Source organism: Ursus maritimus, unplaced genomic scaffold (genome assembly GCF_017311325.1).
Source record: "Ursus maritimus isolate PB19 unplaced genomic scaffold, ASM1731132v1 scaffold_2, whole genome shotgun sequence".
NCBI lineage: Eukaryota > Metazoa > Chordata > Mammalia > Carnivora > Ursidae > Ursus > Ursus maritimus.
This window is the reverse complement of record NW_024424452.1, coordinates 95,786,450-95,801,886: the sequence shown is the minus strand read 5'-3', so window position 1 is coordinate 95,801,886 and position 15,437 is coordinate 95,786,450. Positions and strand designations below refer to the sequence as shown.

General features: G+C 52.4%; 1 protein-coding gene across 1 annotated transcript; it reads right to left on the bottom strand.

The window, feature by feature from the left end:
* Positions 1 to 1,945: 1,945 nt before the first annotated feature.
* LOC103672492 (plexin-A2) lies at positions 1,946 to 14,671 on the bottom strand. The gene is made up of 3 exons (XM_040634508.1): positions 8,575 to 14,671; positions 2,612 to 2,794; positions 1,946 to 2,032 (listed from the first exon to the last, which is right to left on the bottom strand). Exons 1-3 carry the CDS (start codon positions 9,760 to 9,762, stop codon positions 1,946 to 1,948), a joined length of 1,458 nt encoding a protein of 485 aa, XP_040490442.1. The 5' UTR covers positions 9,763 to 14,671.
* Positions 14,672 to 15,437: the final 766 nt, after the last annotated feature.

The window sequence follows — 15,437 nt, the reverse complement described above, 5'->3', positions numbered from 1 at the left end:
CTCTCCAAACTCTTAGCTGGTTTTTTTTCTTTATTTTCCTTCCTGTGTTGAAAGAGCTATGGGGCCTGGACCATGGTAGAGTTTCCTGGGGACATTCCACAAATTCCTCATGGGCTGATGCTCTGGAGAGGGTGGGGGCAAGCGGGTGGGTAAATGGGAGGCCAGTGGGAGCCAGGGTATAAGTATCAGGTGCCACAAAGGAGTGTGGGTGGAAAGGAAGGGCGGGCTGCATAGGAGGAGAGATATGAGCTCATAGAAACAGCTGAAGAAAGGCCAAGTGAAGACCGAGAAGGAGCGGCCACCTTGCAGGCTGGAACAAGCCGTGGACAGCCACGCCTCTAGCCTTACCCTTGAACCCGCTGACTTGCCTCCATAGCGACTTGTCCGCCAGGATTCCAACAAGGCCACGAGAGCTTCGCTAACTTGGGTGTGTGGCTTGGAAAGATGCCCCAAGCAGCCCCCTGTGTGTGCCGCACGAGAGGTACAGAGATACGGGAAGGTCAGCACAAGGGCTCCTTTGCTTCGGGCTGGATCGCTCTTCCTTTATTCAGTCCTCATCCACTCGGTCAACAACTGTTCATTCCTTAACTCAGACTCGGGACCGATGAAAATGGAGGCACGAGTGCCTGGCTGAACTCCTTAGCAAGCCTGGACCTGAAGACAGTTCTCAGCCTCCATCCCCATGCTCCATGGATGCCTCTTTAAGTAAAAAGGGTGCCAAATTGAGTGTCAGGGCAAGAAGCAACTTGTCCTAATCTCTATGCTTGGACAAGTCACTTGTTTTCTCTGGGCCTCAGTTTCCCTGCTGAGCAATAAGCGTATTACGCCGGATGATCTCCAAGATTTCTTAGAATGGTTCTATTTCTCAAAAGCAGGCTGGGGGCCATCCCATGTGTGAACGCTTGGTGAAAGAATTAGGCAGAAGGAGTTAAATAAATACGAATGGAGCATGACCCCTGCCTTTAATAGAACTTTCGAGAGAGAAAGGGGACAAACAGTCACACAAATGATCCAGAACAGTGAGTGAAGGCGCTGGAAAAACAGGGACAGGTGCTGAGCACCAACTTCTCTGTGGGTACTGCTGGCCCTTCAGAAGACTTTGTGCATTAGAGAAAAAGGCGGTCTCTGTGGGCAGATGACTTAGTAAGGGGAGTCCGTCTGGATGGATGTCCATACCCTAGGGCACATGGAGAGTTCAGGCGGAATTTCAACTCCTGTAGGCTCCTTGGCCCAGTGCCCCTATGCGAGGCACTGCCTACCTGCCTATACAGGTAGATAGCCCTGCAGGGAAGCAGCCAGCCTCAGGGGTCCACACTGAATTCCACACCGGCGCAGTGGAATATGCCACTTAGAATCTCCTAAGGCAATGCCCTCTCCTCCCCCCCCCCCCCCCCCCCCCAATTCTGGAAAGGCAAACACAGCAACCACATCCATACTCTCTTCTGTGGGCCTAAAGGCCAAGCCAAGGTCCACAGTCCCAGGCAGAGTAGGGGCACAGGACAGGAACAAGTCGGAACCTCTCCACAGAGCGAGAAAAGGGCTAAAGGCCTTAGCATCATGAGAACCAGAAGCGGTCTCGGTCGTTCAGCTCAGCACCTCCTCACAAACCTAGACCAGTTTTTCTCACCTCCTCTGGGAGCAGCTCGGAACAAGCAAACATGCGAATTCTTCCTCACTCAGGCCCTGCCACCCCTCCTTCCACATTCCCGAAAGACATGTCTCCCTGGGCTCTAAATGGATTTGGGGGGAAGAGCTGCTGGGGGTGGTGTCAACATCAAAGGGCGAGATGCAGTCTTGCATGTGCCTCGCTCCACAGGTGGCGGGACCCAGGAAAGGTGGCAGAAGGGTAAGCTTGGGAAAAGGGGATTAGCTGGGGCCGGAAAGAATGGGGCTGCTGTAATCCCACATAATGAACCAGACCGCGCTCGTCTCTGCACCCTGAGCTCTAGACAAGCAGGCACAAGCTGCGGCCTTCGGCCCGCCGCACCACAGGCCCTCCGCGCCGCCGGCCCAGCCAGCCAGTGCCCTCCAGCTGCCAGAGGAGCCCGGGGCGGGCGTGAGATAAGGTATCGACTTCCTCCTGGCAGCTCAGGTCTCGAGTGGGGAGTGGAAGGGCGGGAAAGAGTCTGGGATTGCCGCAAGAGGAAAGGCAGGAGAGCGGTTTCTCACTCAGGCACCAGACGCCTGGATTCTTCGAATCGGGCCCAGTCACCTGATTCGACCAGTGGCTTCGGACGCAACAGAGACTTCTGACCAGTGGCGTCAATTCCATGAACTGTGGCGAGGGATTTGTGACATGGGTGATTCATAACACAGATAGTCAAAGCATCAGTTCAACTCGATTTGGAGATAAAGGGTGAGTCTTCTTTCCCCACCCTCTGGGTGAGGTACCTTTCTAATTCCATGAAGTTTGGGCAATACTGAAATACGTTTGCCTTCTCCAGACACTCGCCGACTAATGCCTGGAGGAAGCAGCTAGAAGATAAGCCACAAGATTACCCCCTACCTACTCCCCCATTGTAACCCCCTTCAAGAAAAGGAAGAGCTGCCGGTATCAAATCTCCGCCAACAGCTCAACAGCACCGGGCTGTCTGGGCTCGCGGACGCTCACCTTTTTCAGCTTGCCACTCTTCGTCCCCACAAAAACCACGCTGTAGCCATTGTAAACGTAGGAGGCCACTGAGGTCATGCGGTCCCGGCTGGTGGTATACAGGGTCAGGCCCTCCACTGGAGTCGAGCCTCCCAGCGGCTGGTTGATGTCCAGCCCACAGAAGTTGTCGTCGATGGGGACCGGCTGGAGGGAAGAGAGGGAATTGGAGTAAATGACAGCGGAAGGAGGGCGGAATCTCCTTACGCTAACCCACGCCCAACCGCCAGCCTGAGGACTCCAGGCCTCAGAGAGGTACAGACGTGGGGTTCAGGAACCTAACACAGGCCTCAGACGAAAACATCTCACCAACTGACTCACAAATCCCACTGCGGCTTCTGTGAAACCAGATAGAGGGGTCTGCAGCCTTCCTTACACTAGCCCACGGCCACCCATCCACTCTTCTGCCAAGAGATCCGGGGTCACCTGGAAAGCTGATTGCCTGAACTCATTTTCTGGTCATTTTGAGGTCCCTGGGGACCATCCCCTTCTGTAGGGATGCTTCTATTTAGACAGGGGAGATTCAGTCTGGAGGCAACCTCACAGGATTTCTATCAGCTGGGGAGGGTTCCTGTTTGTGTCTCGGGCTGCCAGGTCTCCCTCTGGGCACGAGGAATGGTAAGCCAGCCCATCATTCACCAGATCCTGTACTGGGGAGAGGCTGAGAAGATCGCCACAATGAGGGCAGGCCCTCATATCTGGAAAAGTTACTTCGTCAGCACAAACCTCAGTTTCTTCGTTTGTTACACTGCTTGGCCACTTTTCTGAGAAAATTACTGAGGAGCAAATGGAAGAACCCATTCCTCAGAGTTTTGTTAAGTTGTACACCGGTTTCCGCTATTGTACACTATAGGTCTTCAGCCATGTTCACGGAGATATAAATAAAACAGAATGCTGGAGGTGATCTCCTTCCTGTTACCAGGCTTTTGAAGGGACAGGTGGTGTGCCTGGATAAAGAGTATCTTTCAGGAGACACTGGGGCACCTTTGAAAGAAGACCACCCTGAGCCAATGAAAAATTAGCTTACCCCAAAGTAGGGAGACCTGAATTCTGGCCTCTGCTCGACGGCTAAGTGGCTGTGTGAACCTGGAACAGTAATATCCCCTCTTGGGCTTGTTAAACGGGATAGTAAATGGATTATTTCTAAGATCTCGCTCAGTTAAAAGAAAAAAGGAGGAGGAGGAGCAGAAGGAGATTGCGTGCTTCCTGAGGACAGGGGCTGCCGAGGGGCTTGTCCTGCCTGCACAGCACCTAGCCTGGGACTGGGCCATGACGGGTCCCCGGAGACGTGCCGGTTGACTGTACAACCAGGAATCCTGTGGGCAGAGGCTGCAGACTCCAGGCCAGAAAGAACCGAGAGTCCTGTGGCAGCTGTTCCTTCTGGGTCTGAAAAGGCATCCCAGAGGAGGAAGGAAATGACCATTGCGGGAAACAGAAAGCACTAGGGAGAAACCTGCAAACTGTTCCCTTCAGCTTCCTCCTCTCACCCTCACCCGGGGGTAGAACAGGCCGGTGCATCACTCACTGACAGCCGGTTCCTTCGGAATGAATGGTTTACGAGCTAGTGCATGTGTGGCTAAACCAGGGACTTCCCTTCTGTTTCCTTCTCAGATCCAAAGGGAACAGAGATCTTGTGATTCCCTGGTGTTTGGCAGAGAGCTGCTGCCCCTGGTACTGGTGGGAAAGGCGGAGCTGCCCTCGTGTGTGTGAGAGTGTATGGTGTGCCTGTGTGTGTGTGCCTGTGCCTGTGTGTGTGTGTGTGTGTGCATTCTCTAGCAAAGGGACTGACATTCAGGTGAAGGATGACCTTGAACAACTAGATAACAGGGAGACACAGCAGAAGGGATAAGCTCCTCAGGAAGGGAGTGGAGCAGTGGCATGCTGGACAGCTCATGAGGGATGTCTGCGCACCTGTCTGCATTCAGTGGCATCACACAACGTGGCTTGAAATTGGCCACCTTGGGAGTATTTACACCCTGGAAATTGGCAGATGCTTCTAATCAAGTGTCCCCAGCCCACCCCCACTCCCTGCATGGAACCAGCTGTTTAGTATTTACTAGCACATCACTAGACCCAATGCTGGAAATTTCTAGCTCCCAAGAAAGGCAGGTCGGAGGAGTCAGTTAGCACTTTTTACATTTTCTACTTTTCTTTCTCATCCCTACACTGTACGCAGCAGGTACCCTGGTAAGACTCAAGAAATCTAAATTGTAGTCCTGTCTCTACCACTATCCAGCCATGTGACCTTGGTAGGTCACGGACCCTCTCTGAGCCTCAGTTTTCAGTTTTCTTATCTGTAAAATGAAAGGGCCGCACCAGGTGATGGTCAAGCTTTCTTTTGCTCTGAAAGTGCATGATTCAGGGTTTCAGTTTCCTTCCCACTTTCTCCAGGGGCTGGTAAGACTGCAGAGTCTGGGCACAGGCATAGCCCAGGTCAATTTCTGAGAAATGATGACAAAAGCAAAAAAACAACAACAACAAAAAAAAACTTGCCAGTGATTGTGGATTTCTCTACATCCCTCCTGATTCTAGAATCTCCAGAACTGTAAAGGAAATTTCTTTTTCCAGAACCTCAGGCCCTGGAGTTGACCGGCATTTCTTTCTCTCCTCTCTAAATTGTCAGGTGTTTCCAAATATCTGATGCCCCTTCATTTTTGCTCAAATGGTGACAGCTTGAAGTATGGCTTTCCTTAGCAGCAGCATGGCTAAACAGAAAGAGCTTGGGCTCAGAAGTCCTATGGGCTGAGCCGAACTCAAGTCCCTGCTTTGTCATTAGAGTTGTGTAGATTTAAGCAATTTACACTTAGTCTTTGTGAGCCTTTGTTTTTCCATCTGCCAAATGGGGATGATGCTCTTTGCTTCATAGGGTTACATAGAGGATCAAATAAGAGAACACTTAAATTGCCCAGGTCGGTCTTCAGTACACAGCTTCCATTCCGTGAGTGACAGCCCTCTTCCTCATCCCTTTTCTGGGTGCAAAGCTCAAGTCCTTCATCTGAGAGCTCCACGGCAGTCCAGAGATTATGTTAAAATGAAGCCCTGGGACCACAGCTTCGTTCACCCATCCCTAACCCTCTCCAACCTGCCACCAAATGTTTCTGGATCCCCAGGTCTGGGACTCCTTAGATTATAAGGATTTTAAACAGCAACTCCTATTCCAGCTTCCCTGCCCACCCTGCTGTCAAGGTTGCACCAGATGAGTGTGACTCTCAGGGGTGGGACGGGGGCGCTGATGAGGGGCTGTTCTCTGAGGTCCTGGTCCCACCTACTGTCACCTCTCTCCCAGTGCCTTTGCTGCTCTTTGGTCACTAGCCCAGGCTTGTCTCTCTGCAAGCCACTGGAGCCAGAGAAGGGTGTAGGCTTCCTCTTCCCTCTGGCTCAGAAGCAGGCAGGAATCAGCAGTTTCCTCCTGACAAGGCCCCCCTGGGCAATGGGAACCAGGCAGGACTCTGGAAGGGGGTTAACCCTTGCATTTCCTCTCTACTTCTCCTGATTGGTTGGGGACCATAAGATATAGATTATCAGTGCTGTAAAGAACTTTGGAGGTTATCTAGTTCAGCCTCTTCATTTAATAAAAGGGAAATAACATGGGCGCCTGGGTGGTGCAGTCGGTTAAGCATCTGACTCTTGGGTTTGGCTCAGGTAGTGATCTCAGGCCATGAGATCGAGCCCCACGTTGGGCTCCATGCTCAGCTGGGAGTCTGCCTGAGATTCTCTCTCCGTCTCCCTCTGCCCTCCAGCCTGTGCTTTCAATCTCTGTCTCTCTAAAATCAATCAATCAATCTTTAAATAAAATTGAAGTGAAATAAGAGCAAATAACTGGTCCTGTGTTATTATGATTAATATTAACAAATTACAGCTTCCATTTTTTGGATGCTTATTATGTGTCAAGTATGGTGCTAAGCATTTTATATCCATTTTCTATTTGATCTCCATAACAGTCAAAAAAGAGGGTATTATTATCTCTATTTTTAAAGATGAAAAATTACAGCTCAGACCAAATACAGAGCTGGCCCAAAGTCACGCAGTTTTAAGTGGTAGAACTGAGTTTTAACCACAAATCTGCTGGACTTCAAAGTCTATTGTCTTAAGCACTATCCTATCATACCAAGCAAATGATGGTGTGAACAGAAGCACAGATGAGGCACGACCTGTTTTCTTGCTTTAAGGAGTGGTTTTTGGTTCCAAGAGCAGGCACTCTCAATTTAGGGTACTCAAAAGGCCATACGGGCCCCTTGGTCTCAGATTTTCCCCCAGGCTGCAGATCCAGAGTCCACAACACTTTTCACAGAACTCTATCTTAGCACTTGTCACACACCCTAGTTAACTCATAAGGGTAAACCTAACACGGTGCTAATCTAAGCCGTGTATCATCTCCTCTGATCATCCCATAAGGTAGACATTATGATCTCCATTTCGCAGATGATAATGTAAAGACATTAAATTACTTTTGAAGCCAGGAAGCAGCACAGATAGTATTTGGACTGTGTTGTCTCTGAGGCCCAAACTCCTAGGCACTGTATTACATTGCCAGTATCTCCCTCTCTTTCTCTCCCTTCTCTCTCTTTCTCCCTTTCTCCCTTCTCTCTCTCCCACTAGATTATGAGACACGTAAGAGTAGCTATCACCTCCTTTTCATGTGTGCATCCCCAGTCCCGGGACAGTACTAGGCACTTGGAACGTCTTCAATACTCTCTTGCTAAATGGATGGATGGGTGGGGGAATGGATGCGTGATGGATGGATAGAGGGAGGGATGAATGGAAGGATGGACAGATGGATGGAGGGAGGGATGGATGATGGATGGCTGGATGGCTGGATGGTTGGATCATGGTGACCACTTAGATGGCAGCATCTTGGCCCTCTGTCAGGGCCGTGCTCGCCACCGATGTTCTTCTATCTGCTATCTGGATCTTCTATCAGGTCTGGATCCCGAGCTTCCCTTCCTCTCCTCTTCTCCCTTTGCCCAGACTCTGGATTCTTCTTCTCTAGTTTTCTTTTTTTTTTTTTTTATGACAAATTTTTTTTTTTAAGATTTTATTTATTTGACAGAGATAGAGACAGCCATCGAGAGAGGGAACACAAGCAGGGGGAGTGGGAGAGGAAGAAGCAGGCTCATAGCGGAGGAGCCTGATGTGGGGCTCGATCCCATAACGCCGGGATCACGCTCTGAGCCGAAGGCAGATGCCCAACTGCTGTGCCACCCAGGCGCCCCTCTAGTTTTCAATCTACCAGTCAAGCTGGACTCCTTCCCGTCTCCTCCAACTGACATATCCCCCTGACTACTCGACTCCCACACTTGGCTTCCCAGGGGCCTACAAAGCCCTCCATGTGCACGATGTGGTCCCCGTCCTCACGGACCAGCCTCGTCCCTTACCCTTCTTTCTCCCACACGCCCTGATGCAGCTGCAGCGGCCTCCCTACCTCTGCACACGCACCAGGCATGCCCTGAATTCTTCGCACTTGCTGCTCCCTCTCCGGAATGTTTTCCCCAGATATCAACATGACTCACTTCCTTACCTTCCTCAGTCTTAGCTCAAATGCCACTTTTTCAATGAATCAATCTTCTTGGGCATGGCCCCTCCCTCTTCCCTGCTTTATTTTTCTCTACAGCAATTATTGCCATCTGACAGACTACACCTCTTACGTATTTATTTGTCTCCCCTCACTCATGAAAGCTCTGCGAAGGCAGGGCGTTTGCAGGCACTCCCTAGATATTTTTGGAAGGACTCAGTGGATCCACACACACCCCAAGTGTTGGCTCTAGGTCAGGCTCTGTGTTCCTGGTTATAACCAGATAGTGAACCTGAAAGCCCCTCTCATTTGAGGCCGTGGGTGGTCGGGGAACAGGCTGCGCAATGGGTCACCCGCAGGAAAATGGAAGCCGGAAGAGCGGATCAGGAGGAGGGTGAGGGGAGCACCTCCTTACCGCCTTGGTGCACTGGACGTCCTTCCCCAGCAGCCAGTTGAGCTCCAGGTTGCCCTCCCCCTGGTAGCAGGACTGCAGGCGCTCCTTGATCTGCAGGTTGATGGCCCGAATGGGGAAGGCACAGAGGGCAGAGTCGTCTGGCGGGTGGTGATACTGCTTCTGCCCTTTGGAGAAGATGGCAAAGAGCACGTCCTCCTGGCCGCTGATATTGAAGGCCTGGGCCAGGGAGTCCCCGGGTTTGGCGAGGTAAGCGGCCTGCAGGAGGCGGTACTCCACCCCGGCCCGAGTGCAGCCGAAGGGCAGGGACACGTACGAGTGGAACTTGGGGTCCTCCTTGCAAAGACGCACGATGCGGGACGTGTAGAACAGGTCCCCCGCCGAGTTGATGGCCACGCCCTCGGGGGTCTCGGGCTGCACCGTCAGGAAGTAGACGAAGCCCCCGCTGGCGAAGCCGTAGATGTAGAAGATGTCGAAGTGGGAGACCAGGGCCAGGGTGTCGGAGGGGATCTTGATGAGGGAGGAGACGAAGTCGCTGTGCAGCTCGTAGTCGAGCATGGCGGAGGACTCGGGGTCTCGGGGCAGCTTCCTGCTGGACAGCGTCGGGAAGTAGTCCTGCTTGCCGTCCACCGCCGTGCCGATGAATAGCTTGCCGTCCTCGCCGTCCGAGCGCACGATCACGCCGTACATCGTGCCGGTCTTGTTCACGCTGGACAGGTAGTGCTCCTTCTTGTGCGACGGTTCCACCAGGATGAACAGGTCGTCCAGCCGCAGCAGCTTGCACACCCCCTGGTAGAGGCTCCCGCAGGCCAGCAGGCGGTTCTCCGAGTAGTCGATGATGAGCAGCTTGTTGACGTTGTTGGTGAGGCTCAGCACCTCGCTGCAGGGCTGCACGATGAGCGGTGGGTAACAAGACTTGTTGTCCTCTTCCGGCCCCGTCTTGTGAGCCACCTGGATGGTCAGGTTGCCCGTCAGCTTGTACACCCGGTTGATGGCCCCCACGTACACCGCCCCCGTGCCTCGGTGCACGGTCAGGTGGTTGAAGGTCCAGTCACGGTTCTCTGAGTGGAAGGTACTGAACTGAGTCATGCCGGCGGCCCCAGGGGCCAGCAGCACCCAGACCACGGAGAGCAGGACCACAGACCAGCTGTCAACCTCAGCAGCGCGTGGCCAGGGCCTCCTCTGTTCCATTCTGCGTGGGGCAGGGAGGAGGACACAGATCCTCTGAGTTCTCTTCTACTCCACCTTCCTGGGCTGGCCCTCACATGGTTCTGGAAAACACAAGGCAGGGTGGTCAGAGGGGAAAATAAACCCTGGGAAGAGCGAATACGATGGCTTGACCCAGGGTCCCCATCCCGGTTAGCTCTGAGGCTCTTCCTTCTGTATTTTGGTTTTTCTATTTTTAATATACTTCCCCCTCTTTGGGATGTTCAGGGAATCCTGTTATCTATTTTGGTCTCCAGCCTTTACACTGTAAAATACTTTTTTTTTTTTTTTTTTTTTACAAAGCATCTCTATTTCTGTCTTCTTAAGACATCGTTTTTATCTCGGAGAGAGGTTAAACGACTGTTTAAGTTCATCCAGCCTGTCGATCCCAGTGTCGGCACTGAAGCCGTCTTCCCCACCCAGGTGTCACGTCTGTCCTCTCCCGGCCGAGTGGAAATCTCTCCTGTTTTTGAAAAGCTTGTTTAGAAGGCCCTCTTCCAGGCTCTCCAGGTCAACTACTCCCAGAGCCTGATGTTGCAAATAAAATTCCGTCTTACTTCAGACTATCCAGCCCCTCACACCGCCGCATTTCAGTACTTTCTCATGCTCCATCCTCCACAGGGAAGGAGAAGAGCTGTTCATCTTGAAAAACAGTGCCTCCCAATGCCCCTCAGCCTCGTCCTCTCCAGAAAAGAGAATCCCTGAGCGCCAGCTGTTGAAACTTGTTAGAAACGTGAAATACGGGGAGACTGATGGACTGGGGTTCTCACGTGTACCATTCAGGGGCCTGAACAGCCCTGGGGAGAAGGGTGGATACCCCCGCACCCTGCTTTGGGACAGGGGGATGGCAGCCACCGCCTCTCCAATGAGCAGGCGGCCAGGTCTGGCCAAGATTGCTTCCACTTGGGCTTCTCTGCAGGTGGAGCACGGGAGGAACTGGCCCCCTTGCTGAGGGGGACTGGCTACCTGAGTCCAGCTTGAGCCACCCAGGCAAGGGCTCTGGGTTTCGAAAACGTGGGGGAGGAGCAAAGGGAGGGGAGTCAGAGGTCAGTCTCACTGCAGGCACTGCTGGGGCCCTGTGACTGTTTAAGGATGCGTGAAGCCTGTCCCGCCTGAAGTCCAGTCACTCTCCTGTCCTGACTCCTTTGCTCCTTCCCCTCTGACCCTCAGGCTCTAAAGCTTCTCTGTATTCTGAGGAAGCTGCCCAGAAGGCCAAGGTGGGGCTCACATGGAGAGCTTCCAGCCTCCTGGGCAGAGAGGGTGGAGAGTAGAGTTCGTCCCATCTCTAACAGCACTGCCTCTGACTTCCAGGGACAGGGACAGTGGCAGAGGCAGCAGGCGGCGGCGGCAGCGGGAAGAGGCAGAGAAATCTGCTCTCCAGCTGGACAGACTGTCCGGCAACCTTCTCAGACAAGTCCAGACACAACTCTCGGCAGGAGTGGAAACACCCAAACCAAGGATGGAGAATGTGCTCCAAGGCGGCCTAGGAGAGTCGTGTCTCCTTCAACCCCCCTGGCCCCCCCAAATCGGGCCGGAATGGGTTAGAATTAGCACAGGCGCCACCTTGGAAATCCGCAGTTTTTGCTCTATATCTTTAGAAACGCTCCTCCTCAGGGCCTGACAGCCACCATGGTGCCAGAGGGAGGCCCCACCTGACCACCCTCCTCCAACCAGGCTCCGCTGGGGTGTTCTGGGGTGACTCATGAGGCCCCAGGCTTCCTTGGAAAGAGGAAGGCAGCAGCGGCATGAGGCCCAGGCTGACCTCAGCGACTCCGACACAACCCTTCCGGCCCCACGCGCACACCAGCAAAGCCTCCCGACAGACAGGGCTTTCGGTTTGAAAACCAGGGGTTATTTTTAGTGATGTCCTGGGGCCGGTAGCAGGACGTGAATTCCTCAAGAGGAGCCATGGAAAGGAAATAACAGAATCCTCACATTCTCCAGCTGGAGCGGGAACGACAAGAGACCATTCTGGGCAGGCCCTGTCTCTGGGTAGGAAAGCACCTTTGGCCGGGCAGAGGGCAGAGCGTCCCACGAGGAGCGGTGAGAAAGGCTGGAAGTGTCAGCATCCTGCACGTGGGGTTTGGTCTTTCAGAAAGCGTGCTCTCAGACACCCTGGCACCGAGTTGATGAATGTTACACTCCTGCCTTCTCCGCAACACGCATGCAACATACAAGGTTAGGCCGTGGCGGGAGGAAGCAGGTCCTGATAGCAGAGATAGCATCAAAGCACACGGTGTGAGGTTAAGATCAACCGTCTCACCCCCCTGCCTACTCTCCTCCTGAGGCACAGTTTGAATAGGGAGCGGCTTCTGTTAGGCACAATTTAGGGACAAGTTGGGCTCTGGGGCAAGTCAAGTCTCACCTCCCTTTCTGGCTGAATGGGGGCAATGGCAGAAGGTACCACTCAGGTTGTCACGAGAGCCAATGAGATGATGTGGGGAACCTCTTAGGATGGCACCTGGCACACAGTGAGTGCTCGACTTGTGCCAACGGTTATTATGATCACTGAAGCCTCCCTAGGAGACTGTGCTTCAGGAATCCTGCCAGAGCTCCTGAGCTCCCTTTTTGCCCATATTCTTCCTTTCCATGGGGATAAACATTGGGGGCAGACCCTGAGGCCCAGCTTTCCCTGACCCAGTGAAGGCGCTCAATCTGGGAAGCCTGTGTCAGGGGAAAGGGAAGAGATCCAAGGTGATCTTCTCTATCATACTACTGCACAAGTCCCAACATAGTCTCTCGGCAGCCTGCAGGGAGGCTGGTGGAGGTGCAGAATGCTGGGAGGTGAACTATGAATGGGAAAATGACCTGATGGCTACGAAGTCATGGAGCAGGAGGAAGAGTGGAGGACTTCCTGGGTCAAATCCTGCCTGGGTCCCCCATGAATACTATGGCTTTAAACTGGTCTAGCATCTCTCTGAGCTTATTTCTTGATCTTAAAATAAAGGGTGCTTGAATTAACCAGTTTGTAGGATTTCTTCTTTCAGTTGAAGTGATAACCTTGAGGCTTATGTCCTTTTGCTTCTAGAGTTTGTCATTGAGACTGAGGTCCTTCCATGCTACCTGGTAAGGCTGGTCAGGCCAGGAGTTCTCAACAGACTTCTCTGCTGGGCTGTTTTCCTCTCATTCCTTAATCAGCGTCTACTCTGGGACCGACAGCTCCTAGGACCTTCTGATCTTGCAGCGGTGGGTACTGGTGCACAGGAGTCAAGGGGAGGCTTGGTCTGCAGTGCAGGGCTGGCAGGGGAGGTTCACGGTCGGCTCTGGGAATGTGGCTTTCACAAGGACGACAGACTTCACGGCCAAGCTGAGAGCCTCCGTCTCTCCGTGCCAAGGCTGATACTACCAAGTAGCCATTCCAAAGCAGGGCTCAGCTGGCAAGGATCAGGTCCCCTGTGTGAGTTCAGAGGAAAGCAGAACATTTGGGCCTCTGATGAGAGGCAGTGTGCTCTAATGGTTAAATGCATGAGCTCTGAACTTAGCCGCATGGATTCAAACAGAGCCGACAGCTGTGTAAACTTGGTCAAGGTACTTAGCCATTCTGTGGTGCTCTGTCCCAATCTATATAAAATGAGATTAGTAGTCACATCTATCTTGAAGGATTATGATGATGAAGTCAGTTAATACATATAACGCACTTAGAATGATGTCCGGTCCATTTGAAACGTTCCAGAGACATTAGCCTTTATTATTAATAATTTATTTGTCAATATTTCCAGCTCTTCACAAACTCCTCCATTCCATGATCTGTCTTAGGATGAATTTTCCAGCCTCGGTTTGGTGGGAGCCGGCGAACACGTGCCTCTGACTTTGTGCACCCAGCATTTCTTCCTAACACCAACTGTCTAATGTCAACCTGGGGAGTTTTCCCTTAACAATGCCTCCTTCTTTCTGTCATTTCTCTCTCTGTGGCTGTTTGTGAGGTCAGTTTGTCACATGCATTCTCAAGAGCCAAAACTTGCTTATTCTCTCTTCTCCCTGCCCCCGGTCCCAATTCAGGACATGCTGCTCCAGGACACTCGCCCTGTCAGCCGGGCGTCTGGATCCGTTTTACTCAGAGCACTCCTGACGCCAAGGAGAGGCCACACTCGCCTCTCTGGGAAGCAAGTATCACTAAATATTTTATTTGGAGGGCTTGATGACACCATCTCCCCGATCAGGATTCAGGAGGCAGGTGTTGGTGACAGCCAGTGGAAGCATCTAATACCTTCCAGATCAGGTGCTGTAGGTGTCGGTGGCAAAGCAGGGAGGAAATGACAATCAGGCACTCCCAGTTCAGCTCAGGGCAGGCTTCCTCCCTGCCTACCCACTCTGGTGCCTTTCCCCAGGAGATCCGGGTGACACGCCTCTATGCTTTCTCTTGGTCTCCACTAGAGCAAAAGGAGCTAATAGCAAGAGGAGTTAGAGTCGGGATACCATTTTGCCAAATTGAGTCAAAGTTCACGATCATAGACCTGACACCCTTGGACCCATCTGCAGCAATACCACCACCACTATCTCCATTGTATTGTCACTGTCACCGCCTTTGTCACCACCACTTGCACCGTCATCAGCAGCATCCTGTTGCCGATGATATTCTTCATGACAGTAGTGGTGAAAGGTGCCTGTGATTACCACGGCACTGACTCAGTGGCTCTCACGGCCAGGATCCCGAGGTGCCGGATGGTGACAGAGCAAAGGTAAGCGTGGCCATAAGGCTGTGACATCAGAAGGAGCTGGCAGCTTCTCTTGGGTTCCACTGCCACCCCCTTCCTCACCCACCACAGGGGGAGGCCGTCCTCTGTCCGAGCTCGCCTTTCTAATGAGTAGAGCCTATAAAGCGGGAGTCCTGGCCAATGCTCAAGGAGATCATAGAATCACTCCAACCCACTTCTTTTCTTTTCTTTTCTTTTCTTTTCTTTTCTTTTCTTTTCTTTTCTTTTCTTTTCTTTTCTTTTTTCTTTTCTTTCACCCTCCCTCCCTCCCTTTCTTTTCTTTCCTTCCTTCCTTCCTTCCTTCCTTCCTTCCTTTCTTCTTTCTTTCTATAAAGAAACCACAGACCATGGAAAGAAAACCAGTTGTCCAACGTGACCCCAGATGAGTCATGGACAGGCTAGGCTTTGTGACAAAAAGTCTCGTGCTTCCTCTGCACGAGGGGTGCAAGGATCCTGAGAGTCAGTTATGTTCTGCCTCGAGACTGCCCTGTTTGGTGAAAGAAGATGCCTGTGATGGTGGCAGTCCCATGATGGGCAGAAGTGAGCTTGCCACCAGGCCTGGGCAGCGAGCGAGTGCACAGGGCAGACTCAAGGAGGCCAGGGATTAGGGGCCCAGGGGGCTGAAAAAGCCACTGTCAAGGGCTCCTTTCTGTGTCGGGAGAACAACCTCCTCTGACCTACTTGAAGCCACAGCCGTTGTCACATGCAGAAATGGCACCCACGTTGTGATTTGGGGGCTATGCTGTCCCATGCCACATCCCTCTGGGCTGCAGACAACCTCACAGACAGGTCAGATGTAGTCTAAGTGACAGAAAGCCTCTTCTTCCCAAAGAGTTAGAACTGCAGCAGGAGAGACTAAAGTTAGGTATTAAGGGGGACATCCTGTCTAGAGAGGATTCCTGGGCTTCATGCCAAGGAGACTATGGGCTTTTCTAATGGTGAATTTTCCCGACAGCTGTCTAGGGA

What these genes read in the sequence shown, in the direction of transcription:
- LOC103672492 (XM_040634508.1), bottom strand. Translation starts at nt 9,762, where the DNA reads ATGGAACAGAGGAGGCCCTGGCCACGCGCTGCTGAGGTTGACAGCTGG. An exon ending in ACGTCCAGTGCACCAAGGCG is followed by an intron (nt 2,795 to 8,574) that starts GTAAGGAGGTGC and finishes TCTTCCCTCCAG; the next exon opens with CCGGTCCCCATCGACGACAA. An exon ending in AGAGTGGCAAGCTGAAAAAG is followed by an intron (nt 2,033 to 2,611) that starts GTGAGCGTCCGC and finishes CTCCTCTGGCAG; the next exon opens with CTGGAGGGCACTGGCTGGCT.